General features: G+C 49.1%; 2 protein-coding genes across 10 annotated transcripts in view; both read left to right on the forward strand.

Annotated features, from left to right (window-relative positions):
* LOC115550536 (CUGBP Elav-like family member 2) overlaps window positions 1–3,471 on the forward strand; it is a 32,927-nt gene extending 29,456 nt beyond the window's left edge. For all 9 annotated transcript variants that reach the window (XM_030365650.1, XM_030365652.1, XM_030365653.1 and 6 more), the window contains one exon: window positions 474–3,471. The gene's annotated coding sequence lies outside the window, so the exon portion shown is untranslated. The remainder of the gene's footprint in view (window positions 1–473) is intronic.
* Window positions 3,472–5,527: 2,056 nt separating this feature from the next.
* Window positions 5,528–16,516, forward strand: dhtkd1 (dehydrogenase E1 and transketolase domain containing 1). The gene is made up of 18 exons (XM_030365645.1): window positions 5,528–5,818; window positions 6,248–6,400; window positions 6,934–7,145; window positions 7,549–7,743; window positions 9,005–9,274; window positions 9,866–10,037; window positions 10,490–10,688; window positions 10,870–11,182; window positions 11,420–11,504; window positions 11,701–11,840; window positions 12,426–12,576; window positions 13,059–13,165; window positions 13,404–13,568; window positions 13,667–13,749; window positions 14,297–14,463; window positions 14,874–14,959; window positions 15,772–15,949; window positions 15,993–16,516. The coding sequence occupies exons 1-17, from the start codon at window positions 5,641–5,643 to the stop codon at window positions 15,871–15,873; spliced, it is 2,778 nt and encodes a 925-aa protein (XP_030221505.1). The 5' UTR covers window positions 5,528–5,640; the 3' UTR covers window positions 15,874–15,949; window positions 15,993–16,516.
* The last annotated feature ends 448 nt before the right edge of the window (window positions 16,517–16,964 follow it).

A 16,964-nucleotide genomic window follows, 5' to 3' on the forward strand; every position in this document is an offset into this window, starting at 1 on the left:
TGTAGCCACGCCCTGTTCAGTTAGGCCGCCTCCTCTTCCTTACAATTTCTTCAATCATTCCACACACACACACACACACACACACACACACACACACACACACACACACACACACACACACACACACACACACACACACACACACACGGAGAGCGGGTCCAGGCGGATCTCCTGGGTGCCAACGATATTATTTGCATGGGGAGGGGAGAGGGAGGGGCTTCTATCATATGCGTTGGTGTTTTCGCTTCTTTTGAATATCCGTGTTGTCTGTTCGTCAAAGGGCTGAGGTCACGGTGGGAAACCCGACTCCTCCCTGTCGTCTGTTTGTAAGCTGTGAGTCATTGCTCTATGGTTCCTGTGCTGTGGCCCTAACTTCTCTCCCTCTCTGTCTCCTTCCTCTCGCTCTCTCTCTCGCTCTCTCTCTCTCTGTTCCTTCTGTCGTCTCTATCTTTTATGTTTTTCCTCCCTTTTAGAACAACTCTCCATGCCTGTTTGCCCATCATTAGCCTAGCATGCCTCCATGGTGTTGAACAGCCAAACCCTGGCCTCATCATCCCACCATTGTCTGTGGTGTCTCTCTCTTAAAGCCCGCCGACCAGTACCTGGCCACCCACTGACCCCCTGACCCTATAGCTCAGTCTGATTTCTGCATGTATATTGCATTTCTTTTTGTTTTTTCTTAAAAATGTGACGGGTGGTAGGGTGATGAAGAAAATCAATGTGAAAACGTACCTACTCTCAATTCATTTAAGAGATTTCTTTTTTGTAAATGTTTAAAAGCCTGTGGGATTTCGTTATTTTTTTCTTTTTCTTTTTTGTTTTAAGAAATTAGCTTGGTTTTGATGTTGCTTTCAGTTTACCTCTCAGTAAAGTTAACTTGAAAGTTGAATACAGGGACTGGCACGAAGCTGTGCCATTTGGTGCCATTAGCAATATGTTGGCTTCTAAAACGAATGACCACTTTCCAACCCTTTGGAAGGTCAGACAGGGGCCCTCAGTGCTCTTTGATGGTTTCTAAATTTTGCGGGCAGTGTAAAGATTTCCACTAAGGCTGTTAAGATAAAATGTAATTTTTATTTTATTTTGCTTTACATTTATTAAAAGAAAATCCAGTGCATTTGCTTTCTCCTCTTTCAGAGCTATCGATGGCACAATAAAAAGGTTCATTTGCTCTGGCGGGAGAAATGGCGACCTACACATGAGTCAACTTTTTTAGAACTGATTCACAAATAGACAATCTGTGGTTTAAATGCACACTTAGATTACCTATATTTTATACCATTGAATCTAGAGAAGTTTAACTAACAGGAACCCAGACCAACGCGGGTTTCTGTCATCCGTGACCGCGTTCTTCAGTTCATGAAGTTTTTAAAGAGGACGAAATTAGTTTGCTCGAATCCAAACAGCCTTCTGAGTGTCGTTTCTTAGTAGAGCAACGCTCGAGTTTGGGTGACAAAAGAATCCTCTGCATTCATTTTCTATTTCGCCCTCTTAGGGGGGGGGAAATAACTTATACTTGGTATGGAAGGGTCCCAACTCAAACATGTCGTTTTTTTTTCCCCATTCATTAAAAAAAGGTCACATTTTGTGTAAAATTTCTGTGGTACGTCTTGACAAGTTTCGGTGAATATCCTTGTTCATTTCATTTTTAATTGATGTTACCTTTTTTGATTTAGTGTGGATGTTTCACATTTAAAGATGATTTAATATGTAATAACAGATGCCAGACATATTTTACAAGTGCCCATGTATCATTGTTTATTCTTTCTTCGTAATTTCTCGTGATGGTACCCAAATTTAACTCTCACCGTAACACGACACGTTCACACACACATTGCTGGATAGACGCAGTACGCTTTATAACGCACCACCACCCATGGGAGCCCCTGAACCACGCCTCAGACACGAGGCCCCCCCCGCGGCCCTCTGCACATTTTTATATAAACACGCCCGACGTTGTCCGTTCTAAAGTGGCACGCTCTTTACGTTAATTCAGTTTGGTTTTCCCGGCAGCAGCAGCACCCAGAGTCAAAGAATCGCACCACGGTCACCGGAACACTTTGGTTCACGAATGCATTCCATTTTAACACAAGGTTTACAAAGTAAAAGTCTTTATTAGGGTAGACGTGTCGGGCTGACCCTGGTAATTACAGCTGCACCACAATCGCCCACGAAGGGTTTCCAAATACCGCGAGCACCCCGGCCGCCGCGGCACTAGGAGAAAACAATTGTCGACTCAGGGTTTTTCTGTGTGTACCGATGTCACACCGATGGGATTAAAATACTAAATGCACAATTGTAATCATCTGACACGTTCTTCTGTTCTATCGTTTTTTCTTTTCTTAGTTATTTAAAAATGATCCAAGATGGTACCAACATTTTTAATGTTTTTTCGTTCGGAGCATCGCCAGAGTTAAGCACAAACATGGGAGAATCTTCCATTTCACTGTCGTATGGGCGGTGTGTCCCAGTTAAAAAAAATACAACGGTACCACGGATTTCACTTTTGAATATGGGTTTGTGCTTTTTGCAGCGTGGTTTTCTATCCAAATGCAATACAATACTCAAAGTGCCATATGTGTCTAAAAACTGCCTACACATTCTATTAGGCCTTGGTTGGAGAGTTCGCAGTTTGACTTCTGAAGTCTGTTTATGCCAGTGTTATGAAGACTTGGTCCCAAGCTTGTGTTTTTGAGTTATTGATAAATGTGTATTGTGATGTACTACCCTTTTTTTTTTGAATGATTTTTGGTCAAAACGTATGTACATTCACAATAAACTACCCTAAACGTCTAACTGTCAAACCTTGTTGTGGGTGTAAAGAAAAGACAAAAAAACATTGTGCTGTTAACACTTCACCAAGCGGCCACTGAACCAAAGCCGCCCTCGTTGAGACGTAAAGAGGGTTTGGTTGGGTGGTCTGTGCTGGTGAAGTGCTGCCAGTACTGATAGATGAACACAGTGTATTTACCACATCGTAAAGGTCAAAGGTCGAGACTCTTCAGGGGCTTCCATTGCAAACTGTCATCTCTGGACCCTTCCACCCACGTTGTGTTCCTGTCTTCATTCAAAGTGCTTTTCTTTCTATAGTAGTACAGTAGGTTTGCATCTATCGATATTGTCTGGTCCAAGGAAGTAAAAAAACAAAACAAAAAAAACTAGCTTGCCCTGTTTAATTTCTTTTGTTCTGATATAGTCGTTAGGATTCTCATGGTTCACCAACAAGTTTCATAGGTGTTGTCTTGATAAAAGCCAAAAAGTGGGTGCATCTTGATGTGATCTGTACACATAAACTTTGTTTTATCAACTTTTTTTCAAATGGCTCGATTAAAGAAAAAAGAAAAAAACAAACACAAAAAAGAAAAAAACACGACAAAATGACAAATAGGATTTCCAATTTCTAATACTGGTTGTTCATATGTATTTTGTACCAGTGAAGCTTTTTATATTGGAAATTAAAGGAAAAAAAACTATCTTGGAAAAAAATGTGTCTGGCCTCTGACTGTGGCCCTGAGACCTGGCCTGGGGGTCGCCATGGTGATCAAGATATTAATACACTATTCATTTCTCATGTTGGGGGTTGGGGGTAGGATGCTCTTAATCGTGGTAAGTTTCATGTTAGTATCGTGCTGTCCCACATGATTTAGCATTCAGCAGCAGGATTTAGTAAACTTGTGTTTAGTAAACTAATTGTCTTAGTTTGATTAGCAGGTAAACTATCTGTTTAAGTTTGGGCTTTTGCTTTTGAACCTGTCGTTTCTGTTCCTTCCCATATCGGAGTGTGTAGAAAGACTCAATGTTTTTTTGGTCAGTGTTAGTTCATGTGTGGTGTGTTTCTTTCTGCCTCTGTCTCAAATTAAACCATTTCCCCTAATATTGGATGTGTCTTTGTGTGTTGTGTGGTCCCGTTGTCCAGTGTTGTAAAGACATTTACAATCCTCCCCAGTGTGTCCTGTCTCCCTAACCTGTTTCTATCCATCGTGCTTCTTTGATTTGTTTGAGTGACGGCAGGCTTGGGTAATAATGGGTAGGCATCATTAAGAGGTCCTCCAGGGACGAGATGAGGGAGGGGGGGGGTCTGGTCCATGTTCTCTAAAGCAGCGGTCCCCAACCCCCGGTCCGCGGACCGGTACCGGTCCGTGGGTCATTTGGTACCGGTCCGCAGAGAAAGATTATTATTTTTTTTATTCACTTCGCAATACTGTCACTCTTTTACATGCCATAAGTCTATATGCAGTTGTTAGATTGCATATAACATGTTTGCATTTTTGGCAACCTCTGCGCAACATAACCCAACCACCCGCCCCGCCCCGGCCTAAAGAGAAAGATAGGTGAATGCCGATTTAAAAAAAAAAAAAAAAAAAACGATCAGTATACTAGCCTGAAGTTAAAGCATTAATGGACCAATGTGGACAGGCTCTTCTATTCAGCCCTGGACATAAGCTGCAATGAACCATCTAGTGATGGACGACTTCCTTTTAATATGTAGACAATCGTAGAAGACTAAACATTACTTTGTATCAGTGTTGTGCACGTACAGATTTGGACGGTACGTCTTCATTCAAATTGTGCCCTCCGGGTCGAGGAAACAAGTCCGAACTTCATCGGCAAAGGATTTAAAAACACATCGTAGGTATGGAAGCATCCAGTCATACAACCAGTCTAGGGAAAATAACTTAACTTAATGACGATCATCACAAAAAGGGCAAGGCCAGGGGAGCCAACGGCTGCGGAGTTCCTCCTGCCAAGTCGAACTGACCGCATTTTGTAAAGGTTTTTGGCTTTCTGCATAATGGGGGGGGGGTCATGGGTCACAGCCTTGGCTGAGCGCACTTGTTGCGTCACCGCTCCAATTTGGTCTACAATATGAACTCGCGTCGATCCAGACTTTATTCTGCCACCAGGTCAGAATAAAGTCGTCTCCAGGTCGTGTGGGTCCAGATCAAAAGGATCAATAATCAATCATTAGTTGAGGACAGAAAGTAAGGCTTGAAGATTCCCAACATGACGAGAGCTTCCTCCTCTCAGCCAATGAGCTTGGGTTTCTCCGGCGCCTCCCATCTAGTGTGTGTGTGTGTGTGTGTTTTTATAATGTTCCTGCAAGACCGAAGGCTGCAGCTTCAGGGCCGCAGCCCTAGGACCGCATTTATAGGACCCTCGCGACAGAGAGTTAATGTTTCCTAAGGAAAATATTAACCTTTACCTTTTTTTTAAGGTCAAGGTCAACATCAATAAATGTATAATCTCCTACGGTTAATTTTAATTCATTGGTTATATATGGTCACGTTCAGATATTAGAGATGGTTAAGTTTAGGTATTGGGTTACAGATGGTTAAGTTTAGGCTGAGGTATGTTTGGAGGTATGGTTAACTTTAATACATATGTCAGCTGCATGTTGAGTTTAATCCATGGACCTATTAAAAACGGTTTGATCACGTTTTCAAGAATTATTGCGTTATTATCTGATGATTCGCCTGCCTTGGCAAAACAAACTCGTGTCACGAGGGTCCTAGAACTGCGGTCCTGTAGCTGCAGGCTCCGGTTTCACAGGACCGCACGCCACACCTCTCCAGTATGGCCGCCGTCCTGTAGTGTGCGCCGGGGATCACACACCGGGAACCGTAGCTCCGATTGTGAACCATGTCTGCGCTACTTTTACTGAAGAACCTGCCATGCATGAGGAGGTCCTACCTGAGCGTCGGCCGGCAGTCGGTCGGACTTTATTACCACACTGATAAGGGGGTCTACGGCTACCGGCCCAGACGACTGGCCCAGGACGCGGAGCTTGAAAGGGGTCCGGGGTCTGCTCTGAACCAAGGTCAGTGAGGCATCGCTTTATGATAGGGGCCCCTCAACTCGGGATAAAGTTCATTAAAGACATGACATCCTCTCTTTCTCGGATGGCTATTGGCTCTCCAGTGACAGTATGTGTTGTTATGCATCTTATACCAAATGGTGGTTCACTATGAGGCTGAATGGTGATCCTAATCAGAACCAGTCATTAATAAACCAAATTGGGGTGTTGTCGTGGTAACTATTGTGGAATGAGGCAATCAGCAGTAGGCTAATTACACTACATTACATCCCACACTATAGCAGTGTAGTGTGTGCAGTTTGTTGACCCATCAAGGTAACCGGGCCACCATCATCCCACCAATCAATGCTTTGAGTATGTGTTTAGATGTCTGACATCTTAATAAAACTTTGTCTGTTTGACTTATTTATTGTTCTATATTCTACCCCTCAGATCATGGTGTGGCCCGACTGGTTGAAGCATATCGAGCACATGGGCACAAAGCAGCTAAAATTAACCCCTTGCTACCCCAGCAGCCCGTGTTAGACAATGTCCCAGAGATAGAGCTGTTGACCAGGACGCTACAAGGACAGGTCAACACCTCAGGTAAACAAAGTCATTACACCTCCTTCTGTTGTTCCTTCACCCATTTTAAAGTACTTTCCAGTTCTATCTTACTTTTATGTATTATTATTATTGCACATTATCCTTGAATTTTGTTCTAAATTATGATTTATAATTTATAATAAGCATATGTATCTCTATCAAGGCCTTCCTACATCATACTGTATCTCCCCCTTTAAATTACATCATATATTCCGGTTACAAGCGGTTTGGCTGGTAACCGGAAGGTTGCTAGTTCAAGCCAGACACCTCACCCTGACTGCTCCCAACGAGCTGGCTGTCTCCTTGTGTGGTCGACACCGCCGTCGGTGTGTGAATGTGGGCATGAATGGGTGAAAGGGAGGCAATAATGTAAAGCCCTTTGAGTGGCCACTGGTCAGAAAAGCGCTGTATTAATGTAGTCCATTTACCATTGACAAGATGAATTGTTATGCATATTTGTATTATTATAATATATATATATATATATATATATATATACTGTGTATGTATAATCTATGTCGACCTTCCCTCAGGACTGCGTCACTTTGGGCGGGAGCAGGCCTCGGCGGAGGAGGTGGTCTCCTACCTGGAGGGGGTCTACTGCGGCCCCATCTCCGTGGAGACCAGCCAGCTCAGCACGCTGGAGGAGAGAGAGTGGATGGCCGAGCGCTTTGAGGAGCTCCGGCAGCACACCTTCTCCCCCGAGGAGAGGAGACGGCTGGCCACCATCATGCTACAGTCTCAGGTGAGGCCTGTCACTCAGGTTTGAGTGACAGGTTAAGCGTTTGAATTGAACACTTCTAGCCCGGGCTACGGGATAGCTTACCGCATAGCGCTCTCACAATTGAGACAGCAGATCATCATGATCACAGATTTCCAAGATGGGTAGATTTCCGATAGTTTACCGTGTTGTGTTCGTTTAACGAAAATATTTCTGTCTTTATTTAAAAAATAACATATATATGATTTGAAAGATTGTGAAGAAAGATAAAAGTGATTAAAAAAGGCCCTGAACTGCTGTGTGACTGACGAAGACAGATATGAAGATAATGTAACGGAACAGGACTGTGAAAACTATCTCAATGCGCTAATATCTTCTCCATGTTACAAAGCAATATCCCAAACATTACGTCGTCTCCAAATCGCAGGAGTTCGACCATTTCCTGGCCACCAAGTTCGCCACGGTGAAGCGGTACGGCGGCGAGGGGGCAGAGAGCATGATGGGATTCTTCGACGAGCTCTTCCACCAGTCCGCCCACAGCGGGGTGACCGACGTCATCATCGGGATGCCCCACAGGGGGCGTCTGAACCTGCTCACCGGACTGCTGAAGTGCCCCCCCGAGGTCGGACCCCTCACTCTCTCACTCGCACTCTTCTTTAGGCACTCACGCTCTCTCACTCTCAACCACTCGTTCACACACTCACTCTCTCACTCACTCCCTCGCAGTGAGTGGGAGGGGTTAAGGGTGAGTGGGAGGGGTTTGGGATGAGTGGGAGGAGTTCAGGGTGTGTGGGAGGAGTTCAGGGTGAGTGGGAGGAGTTCAGGGTGAGTGGGAGGAGTTCAGGGTGAGTGGGGGAGTTCAGGGTGAGTGGGAGGAGTTCAGGGTGAGTGGGGGAGTTCATGGTGAGTGGGAGGGGTTTGGGAGTGTCGATCGTATGATTAAAGATAAATTATACTTTAATGTCAAAAAAATCATCTTGCGCTGCAGTACAAACTTGCATCATACCACATAAAATATACACAGAAGTAGACAATACAAACATGCTTCACTGCATCATCCACAACAAAGACAATCACAAAAACCATAGCTTCAGTTCAGCAGAATGTGCACAACACAGTGGGGGTAAAGGTGTGCAAGAACAGCAATCAGGGCTACAATAGGCTGTAATATAATTCACACATTCATACCAACAGGCCACATATGCCCTTGCCAATTAAAGAGGCTTCTTTCTCACGCTAAGGAGGGATCCTGAGCCTAGGGAGGCGTCCAGCTCATACAGGAGGCCATTCATCATGTGTCAATTCTAGAGATACGAGCGGTCAAGATGTTCGAGAGACCCAGACGCTCAAGGCCACAAAAACAAGTGTAATTCCCGCACATAGCCACAAACCAAGTTGCAAGGCCAACACATGGCCACAAAAGAGCAGCATAGAGACACACGCGGGTATCCAGGAGGCGGGAGTTCAGCACCATGCTTAGCCAATCAGAGCATATAACTGAGTCCACGCCTGCCCAGTAGATAAGTCACAACACATAGCCCAGGGGGCCAGTACGCTCCAGGTAACGCATCCTTCAGAATGCCCTACTAAGTTTATCTCCACACGTGTCTATACAATTCCCCTCCTTTTGCTTCATAGAGACTAGTCCAAACCTTCACCAGATAAAGTGAGTTAAAGCGATCCTGACTCGGCAGATTTTTTCCAAAAAGAACACAGCGCGGCTAAGCACAATAGATAAAATATATACTAGGTAACACAGTCATTTGTTACTGATTCATGTAAACACAAAGAGAGGTGCAGGCATCACTCCCCCCCCTTTAACCAAAACCAACGTTTCCTCACATTTCCGCGGCAAAGCTAACATCGAACCTCTCTCTCGGCAGCTGATGTTCCGGAAGATGCGGGGCCTGAGCGAGTTCCCCGAGGGCTCGCCCTCCATCGGCGACGTGCTGTCCCACCTGACCTCGTCGGTGCACCTGGAGCTGGGTGCGGCCCGGCCGCTGCACGTCACCATGCTGCCAAACCCCTCCCACCTGGAGGCCGTCAACCCCGTGACGCAGGGCAAGGCCCGGGCGCGGCAGCAGCTCCGCGGGGAGGGCGACTACTCCCTGGAGGACGGGGCCCGCCCGGGGGACCGTGTCATCTGCCTGCAGGTACGGCCTACCGCTAGCCCCCCCCCCTCCCCCCGGCTGGCCGCGGCTACGTGATAGCACTCTGGGAAATATTTTATCACGATGATCTGCTGATTGCCTTCGAGACTGTTTTTCTTTGTGTTTGTTTGCAGAAAAAAATATGTCTCTATTTAAGAAAGATTTGAAAGACGGCTGTTTGTGGAGAAAGATAGAAGTGATGTGCATGGTTTAAAAGGCCCTGAGCTGCTGTGTGATTGGATAGCCTAGTGGCAACGCGTTGTAGAACCATTAGACGCCTACAAATTGCACCGAGTAATTGCACCGGCAGCAATCGGACTGGAAAGAATCACTACATGTTGCCCATCTATACCCCAGCGTCTGGTGTTTGCCTCGTTAGTTAAGAAATGTTAATTAAAATCACCCACAGGATACTGGAGATAAACTCTCTATTTTAATTGGTTTATCATTTGGCAAGTTACCAAATGGCTTTAGCCATTTTACCAGCAGCGTATTTTTGAGTTTGGTCTCAAATCAACAAATTAACCCAAATCAGTGTCTTCAGACCACCTCTCAACCCCTTTAATTCATAAAGTCCTCTTTTCCTTCCCTCAGGTCCATGGCGATGGGTCCTTCCCCGGCCAGGGGATCGTCCCAGAGACCTTCACCATCTCATGCCTCCCCCATTACAGAGTCGGTGGGAGCATCCACCTCATTGTGAACAACCAAGTGGGCTATACCACTCCGTCTGAGCGGGGGAGGTCCTCCCTGTACTGCTCTGATGTTGGTATGGGATTATTATATTATTATGTTACTGGATCCAAACCCCCTTTCTCTTGCTTGTTGTCTCCTCCATATGCATTTGATAGATGTACATTAGTTTGATACACACATCCATGTCCCGGTGGATCCAATTGGAATGATTCTTCAACTACTACTACTTAGTAGTATGAGTAGTCTTTTAGTCTACAAACTTTCTTCAAAGCGACAGTAGTTAAAATAAGTATTTTTCTCTTTAGATCATGGTTAAGCATCTCAAGAAGGTCTTGGTAGACTCTGGATTTGGGTCTTGAACCCAGAACCTTTTAGAAGGGAGTCAAACACCTTTATAACCCAGCCGTCCTGCCCCTACAGCTAAACTTCTGGCAAATGGACTTATTGTAAGTCGCTTTCGATGACAGTGTCTTCTAAACGCCCTAAATGTTAATGTAGCTGACGTCTGTGTTTATCTCCCGGTAGGTAAGATGGTGGACTGCGCCGTGATCCACGTGAACGGCGACTGTGCGGAGGAGGTGCTGCGCGCTACGCGGCTCGCCGTGGAGTACCAGCGGCACTTCAGGAGGGACGTGATCCTGGACCTGCTCTGCTACCGGCAGTGGGGCCACAACGAGCTGGACGAGCCCTCCTTCACCAACCCCTCCATGTACCGCATCATCCGGTCAGTCCGCTGGGGGGCAGGGGGGTGATGTAGAACTGAATGTAGACTGCGGACCACTGACGTAGAACTGCCTGTAGACAGCCGGCCTCTGGGGGGCAGTAAGTAAGTTAACAGTGTTTTAGAGAGTGAGCTAAACTACCCAAAGCTGATGCCCCCCCCCCCCCCCATCCCGGCCCCCCAGCTCCAGGCAGAGCGTCCCGGACTCCTACTCGGACCAGCTGATCTCTGAGGGCCTGATGACGGAGGCGGAGCGGGCGGAGATCAAGTCGGCGCACTACGCCCTGCTCAACGACAAGCTGGCCGCCACGCCGCAGTACAGCCCCGCCCCCTCCAACCTGCAGGGCCGCTGGGGGGGCCTGGAGGAGCCCGGGGCCCGCGTCTCCTCCTGGGACACCGGGGTCCCCGCCCCCCTGCTGCAGTACGTGGGGGCCAAGTCGGTGGAGGTCCCGGAGCACATCGCACTGCACACGCACCTGGGGAAGACCCACGTTCAGGTACCCCCAGTCACCCTTCACCCCTGTGTGTGTGTGTGTGTGTGTGTGTGTGTGTGTGTGTGTGTGTGTGTGTGTGTGTGTGTGTGTGTGTGTGTGTGTGTGTGTGTGTGTGTGTGTGTGTGTGTGTGTGTGTGTGTGTGTGTGTCGGTCACATGGGTCCAGGGGGGTTATTATATTATTGTGTTACTGTATCTAAACCACCTCCCCTTGCACGTCTTTCACTTTGTGGTGTTTTAGGCTCGGCTGCAGAAGATCCAAGACGGCACCAAGCTGGACTGGTCCACCGCGGAGGCCATGGCCTTTGGCTCTCTCCTCTGCCAGGGTACGTTACCAGACAGACACACACACACAGACAGCACACACGCGCACGCACACGCACAGACACCACATACACACGTCAGCACATACACATTGATTCATTAGTTCAGGAGTCAATCAACGAATGAGTGGGTTGATTGTTTTGTTGGTAAAGTCCTATGAGTTGTTGTTCGGTTGGTTGTACTGCCGTTCCTCCCCAGGCTTCCACATCCGTATCAGCGGGCAGGACGTGGGCAGAGGGACCTTCAGCCAGAGGCACGCCATGATGGTGTGTCAGGACACCAGCGACATGCACATCCCCCTCAACCACATCAGCCCCCAGCAGACCGGCTTCCTGGAGGTCCAGTACCCACACACATACGCAGACACACACAGAGACAGACACACACACACACACACACGGAAAGACACACATGCACGCACACAGACAGAGACAGACGCACCCACACAGAGAAAGTCACACACGCACGCACCCAGAGACAGACACACACTGCCTCCTCCTGGAGGTCGAGTACACGCATGCACGCACGTGTACACAGAGACAGACAGACAGACAAATGCACGCATGCACGCACATGCATACAGAGACAGACACTTCTTCCTCCTAGAAGTCCAGTATATACAGACTGTTATTAAGGACATAGATCAGGTTGTGTATGTGTGTAGGTGTGTAACAGCCCCCTGTCTGTGTGTGTGTGTAGGTGTGTAACAGCCCCCTGTGTGTGTGTGTGTGTGTGTGTAGGTGTGTAACAGCCCCCTGTGTGTGTGTGTGTGTAGGTGTGTAACAGCCCCCTGTGTGTGTGCGTGTGTGTGTAGGTGTGTAACAGCCCCCTGTGTGTGTGTGTGTGTGTGTGTGTGTGTAGGTGTGTAACAGCCCCCTGTGTGTGTGTGTAGGTGTGTAACAGCCCCCTTTGTGTGTGTGTAGGTGTGTAACAGCCCCCTGTCGGAGGAGGCGGTGCTGGGCTTCGAGTACGGTATGAGCATCGCCCAGCCGCGCCTGCTGCCCATCTGGGAGGCCCAGTTCGGAGACTTCTTCAACGGAGCCCAGATCATCTTCGACACGTTCCTCTCCGGAGGTAAACCAGACCGTCTGCATGGGCCAAATAAACCACACAAGTAAATGGTGAACGGTAAGCAGGCGCTTTTCTAACCAGTGGCCACCCAAAGCGCCTCACAGTATTGCCTCACATTCACACACAGCGGCAGAGTCAACCATGCAGGGTCACAGCCAGCTCGTCAGGAGCCGTTAGGGTGAGGTGTCTCGCTCAGGGACACCTCGACGCTAGGAGGAGAAGCAGGGGATCGAACTAGCAACCCTCCGGGTACCAGCCAACCCGCTCTACCTCCTAGGGACGTAGCTCTGGACGTAGCTCTGGACGTAGCTCTGGACGTAGCTCTGGACATAGCTCTGAAAGTAGCTCTGGACGTAGCTCTGGACGTAGCTCTGGACGTAGCTCTGGATGTAACCCTTGAAGTAGCTCTGGACGTAGCTCTGGAGGATGCTCTGCTGTGCTCCACCCTGCTGACCCGCTGTGCTCCACCCTTTCCCCCCCCCCAGGCGAGGCCAAGTGGCTGCTGCAGAGCGGGATGGTGATCCTGCTGCCCCACGGCTACGACGGGGCCGGCCCCGAGCACTCCTCCTGTCGCATGGAGCGCTTCCTGCAGGTCTGCTCCACCCGAACACGCCCTGTGACACAGCAGCACCTCCACCCACACACCCTGAGACACAGCAGCACCTCCACCCACACACACCCTGAGACACAGCACCTCCAGCCCCAACACAACCTTTAAATACAGCGCCACCACCACCCTCCACCCACCCCTCAGTTAGAGAGGCCCAACGTGGTCCACTCCAAGCTCCAGCCCCAGCCTCTCTTACCGGCCCCGCCTTCTCCTCCGTCAGATGTGCAACAGCTCGGAGGAGGGTGTGGACGGGGACGACGTCAACATGGCGGTGGTGCACCCCACCACGCCCGCCCAGTACTTCCACCTGCTGCGCCGCCAGATGGTCCGCAACTTCCGCAAGCCGCTGATCGTGGCGGGCCCCAAGATGCTGCTCCGCTTCTCGGTACGGCGCCGCCGCTAAGAGGCTCGGAAACAGGGGCTAAGGCTAAGAGGATTTAAAACGGCTAATGTGTGTGTGTGTCCTTGACCTCCCTCCCCCAGGGGGCGACCTCCAGCCTGGCGGAGCTGGGTCCCGGGACGTCCTTCAGACCCGTGCTGGGCGACGACTCTGCCTCCCCTGAAAGGTACTGAGACCTCAGCATGGCCCCTAGAGCCAGGCCCCTAGAGCCAGGCCCCTAGAGCCAGGCTCCTAGAGCCTGGCCCCTAGAGCTTGGCCCCTAGAGCTTGGCCCCTAGAGCCTGGCCCCTAGGAGTCTGGCTTCAACAGCCCCTAGAGCTTGGCCCCTAGAGCTTGGCCCCTAGAGCCTGGCCCCAGAGCTTGGCCCCTAGAGCTTGGCCACTAGAGCGTTTAGAGCCTGGCCTCCAGCCTGCTCAGCTACGTACTGTGCGCCCCAGACCTTCCTAACCGTGTCCCTCTGATTTCCAGAACGACTTGTGTGGCTTTAAAGGCTTCAAGTCAACTACAGCAGTGTCACACTGGAATGCGTCCTCTGTGCTGAACTCCGTTTTATCCACTTAACAAAATTGAATTCTGGTCCAAATCAAACCCCCTATTATCTGTCTGATGCATGACATCTCTGTGTCTGATATCGATGGTCTCACGGTCGTCGATGTCCCGTCGTCATGGTAACTCATGTTTAGTAACGTGTCCCGCTGCGTGTGTTCCCGTCAGCGTCCACAAGGTGGTGCTGTGCTCAGGGAAGCACTACTACGCCCTGCTGAAGCAGAGGGAGGCGCTCGGAGCCAATCAGAGCACGGCGCTGGTCCGGGTGGAGGAGCTGTGCCCCTTCCCGCTGGAGGCCCTGCAGACGGAGCTCCAGAGATACACTAACGCCACAGGTGGGAGAGAGGGAGAGAGGGAGAGAGGGAGAGGGGGAGAGGGGGAGAGGGGGAGAGAGGGAGAGGGGGGGAGGGGGAGGGAGAATAAAATCGGATATTTTAATACTTTTTTTAATACCGACCAATCAGAAGTCTAGTCTGGGTTAGGTAGCCATGTTCAGTGAGTTGCTGTCTCAGAAGAGGAGGCCCTCTCACTACGGTTTCCTGTTCCTGTTCAGTCTAACGGCGGCACTGTTACACCGTGGGAAAAAACTGACGTGCAGAACAGATGTTCATAACGACATGTTCACCCTCACTCAGAGAGACGGCGACAGGAAACACCTGACGGATGTAGCAGCAGACGGGTGGGGGGAGTCAGGGGTGGTGCAGCAGAGGGGGCGGTGTTAACGTGAACTGTGATGCTCCCCCAGAGTTCGTGTGGAGCCAGGAGGAGCCTCAGAACATGGGCCCCTGGCCCTTCGTGGCCCCGCGCTTCGAGAGGCAGCTGGCCTGCAAGGTGAGCTCATCTCTGACGTCTGAGGAGATTACATCCACACTTACATTTAGGGCGTTCAACAGACACTTTTATCTAGAGAGACTTACGATAAGTACATGTGTCAGAAGAAAGAGAAACAACAATATGTCGCTGTCGGTACAGTAAGGATGTTCATAGAAACAAGTGGCAATCACTAACAATCACTAGGTTAACCCATTCCCCGTATACAACAGAGATAGCTAGGATAAGATGCTACGCAATGCTTCGTTTTTCTGGAGCTGCTGTTCCGTATCTCATACCCAACATTATTCAGTAGTGTCAGGGTGAAGAGAGACGTTGGGGTATCAAAAATATTAGAAACTGTGTATGCGTAAATACCTAACAAGGTCGGCATGTGGCTCAGGAGGTAGAGCGGGTTGGCTGCTGACCGGAAGGTTGCTAGTTCGAGTGTCGAGGTGTCCCTGAGCAGGCCGCCTCACCCTGACTGCTCCCGACGAGCTGGCTGTCGCCGTGCGTGGCTGACTCCGCCGTCGGTGTGTGAATGTGTGCATGAATGGGTGAATGTTTGGCCGCATTGTAAAGCACTTTGAATGGCCACTGGTTAGAAAACGTAAGATAAATGCAGTCCGTTTACCATTTACCATAATGCATGAATACTTAAAGTTAGAGAAGCATGTAGCATGAGATGCCTGCCATTAGGGGGCGGTATGCTACAATAGTTGCGCTCATCTTTCTAAACGCACTGAATAAATTCAACTTCTGTCGTTTATGTAATCTCATCCCTGCTAATCTTTACTCTCCCTTCCTTTCTGTCCGTCACTCCCTCATCTCAGCTCCGATTGGTCAGCCGGCCGGCTCTCCCCGCCCCCGCGGTGGGCATCGGGGCGATTCACCAGCAGCAGCAGGAAGCCATCCTGACCGCCACCTTCTCCTAGGACGGCCAATCAGGGCACTAGGAACCACCCAACCGCTTGACTGTGAAATACTACTGGAAGGAAGGGGGGGGAGGAGGGATAATAGGGTGGGGGGGAGAGAGTTAGGGTGGAGGTGAGAGGGAGATAGGCTGGGGGGGAAGTTGAGTATTGTGTCATGTGTAGTTTTTGACCGTTTTGTTTTTCTAATATGTTGCATCACCATGAGGTCAAAGGTCATCAAAGGCTATATCAGTTTGTTGTTTACTGCAATGGAAGACATTTAAAGTGTGTGTTCATCTCTCAGCCGGTGGGGGGGTCTAGTGTTTGAATCCCCCGGTGTTTAGTTGAACACGCTCAACTCATCCATCAGTGCTCTGATCGTCATCTCCAAAGTACTCCTTTGCTTGTCCCACAAGTGTCTCTCTTTAGAACTCGGTCTGAGGCCGATGTCTCTGTGACGGCGTTCTCCCGTACTCCCACATGGGTTCAGACGGATGGCAAACTGCTCTTGAACTGCAAACCGAACATCAGAATGGACCCCATGCCTGTAATCAGACTGTATTTTTAATTGTTCATGGAAGAATGTCAATCATCAGAAAAACAAGGGCTTACTGTACAAGTTGATCAAATTGTAAAATTTTCAAATAAATCTATTTTGATTTTATGTTGCATGGATTTGTGTTAAAAAAACGGGCCTAAATGAACTCTTGCTGACAGTAGAATAACTTTATAATCTCATTGGTGGTCATAGGGTCAACAATAGAACATAAAACATATTTGTATGACCAGCCTTACATACTCTTATCTCTGTATATAAATGGGCTCAATGACGACATTACAAGGTGTCCACGGTCCACCAAAACGCTCCCCATGGTTTTTATTGGTTTGCTCCCATCACCCTCCCACTACACTCAGCCGGTCCTGATGGACGAGTTGAACCAGGTATCTCACGGCCACATTCTCCGGTCCACTACATCCACTCCACCGGGCTGTTTGTTTTGGTGCAATGCGAACACTTGGAAGCGGTTCACTCACACTGGAGACATGACGCCGCCGTCAGACACACAGGCTGCAGGCTGGAGGCTGCACGGCGTGGTGATGTCTCCAGTGCT

The sequence above is a fragment of the Gadus morhua genome, chromosome 9 (genome assembly GCF_902167405.1).
Source record: "Gadus morhua chromosome 9, gadMor3.0, whole genome shotgun sequence".
NCBI lineage: Eukaryota > Metazoa > Chordata > Actinopteri > Gadiformes > Gadidae > Gadus > Gadus morhua.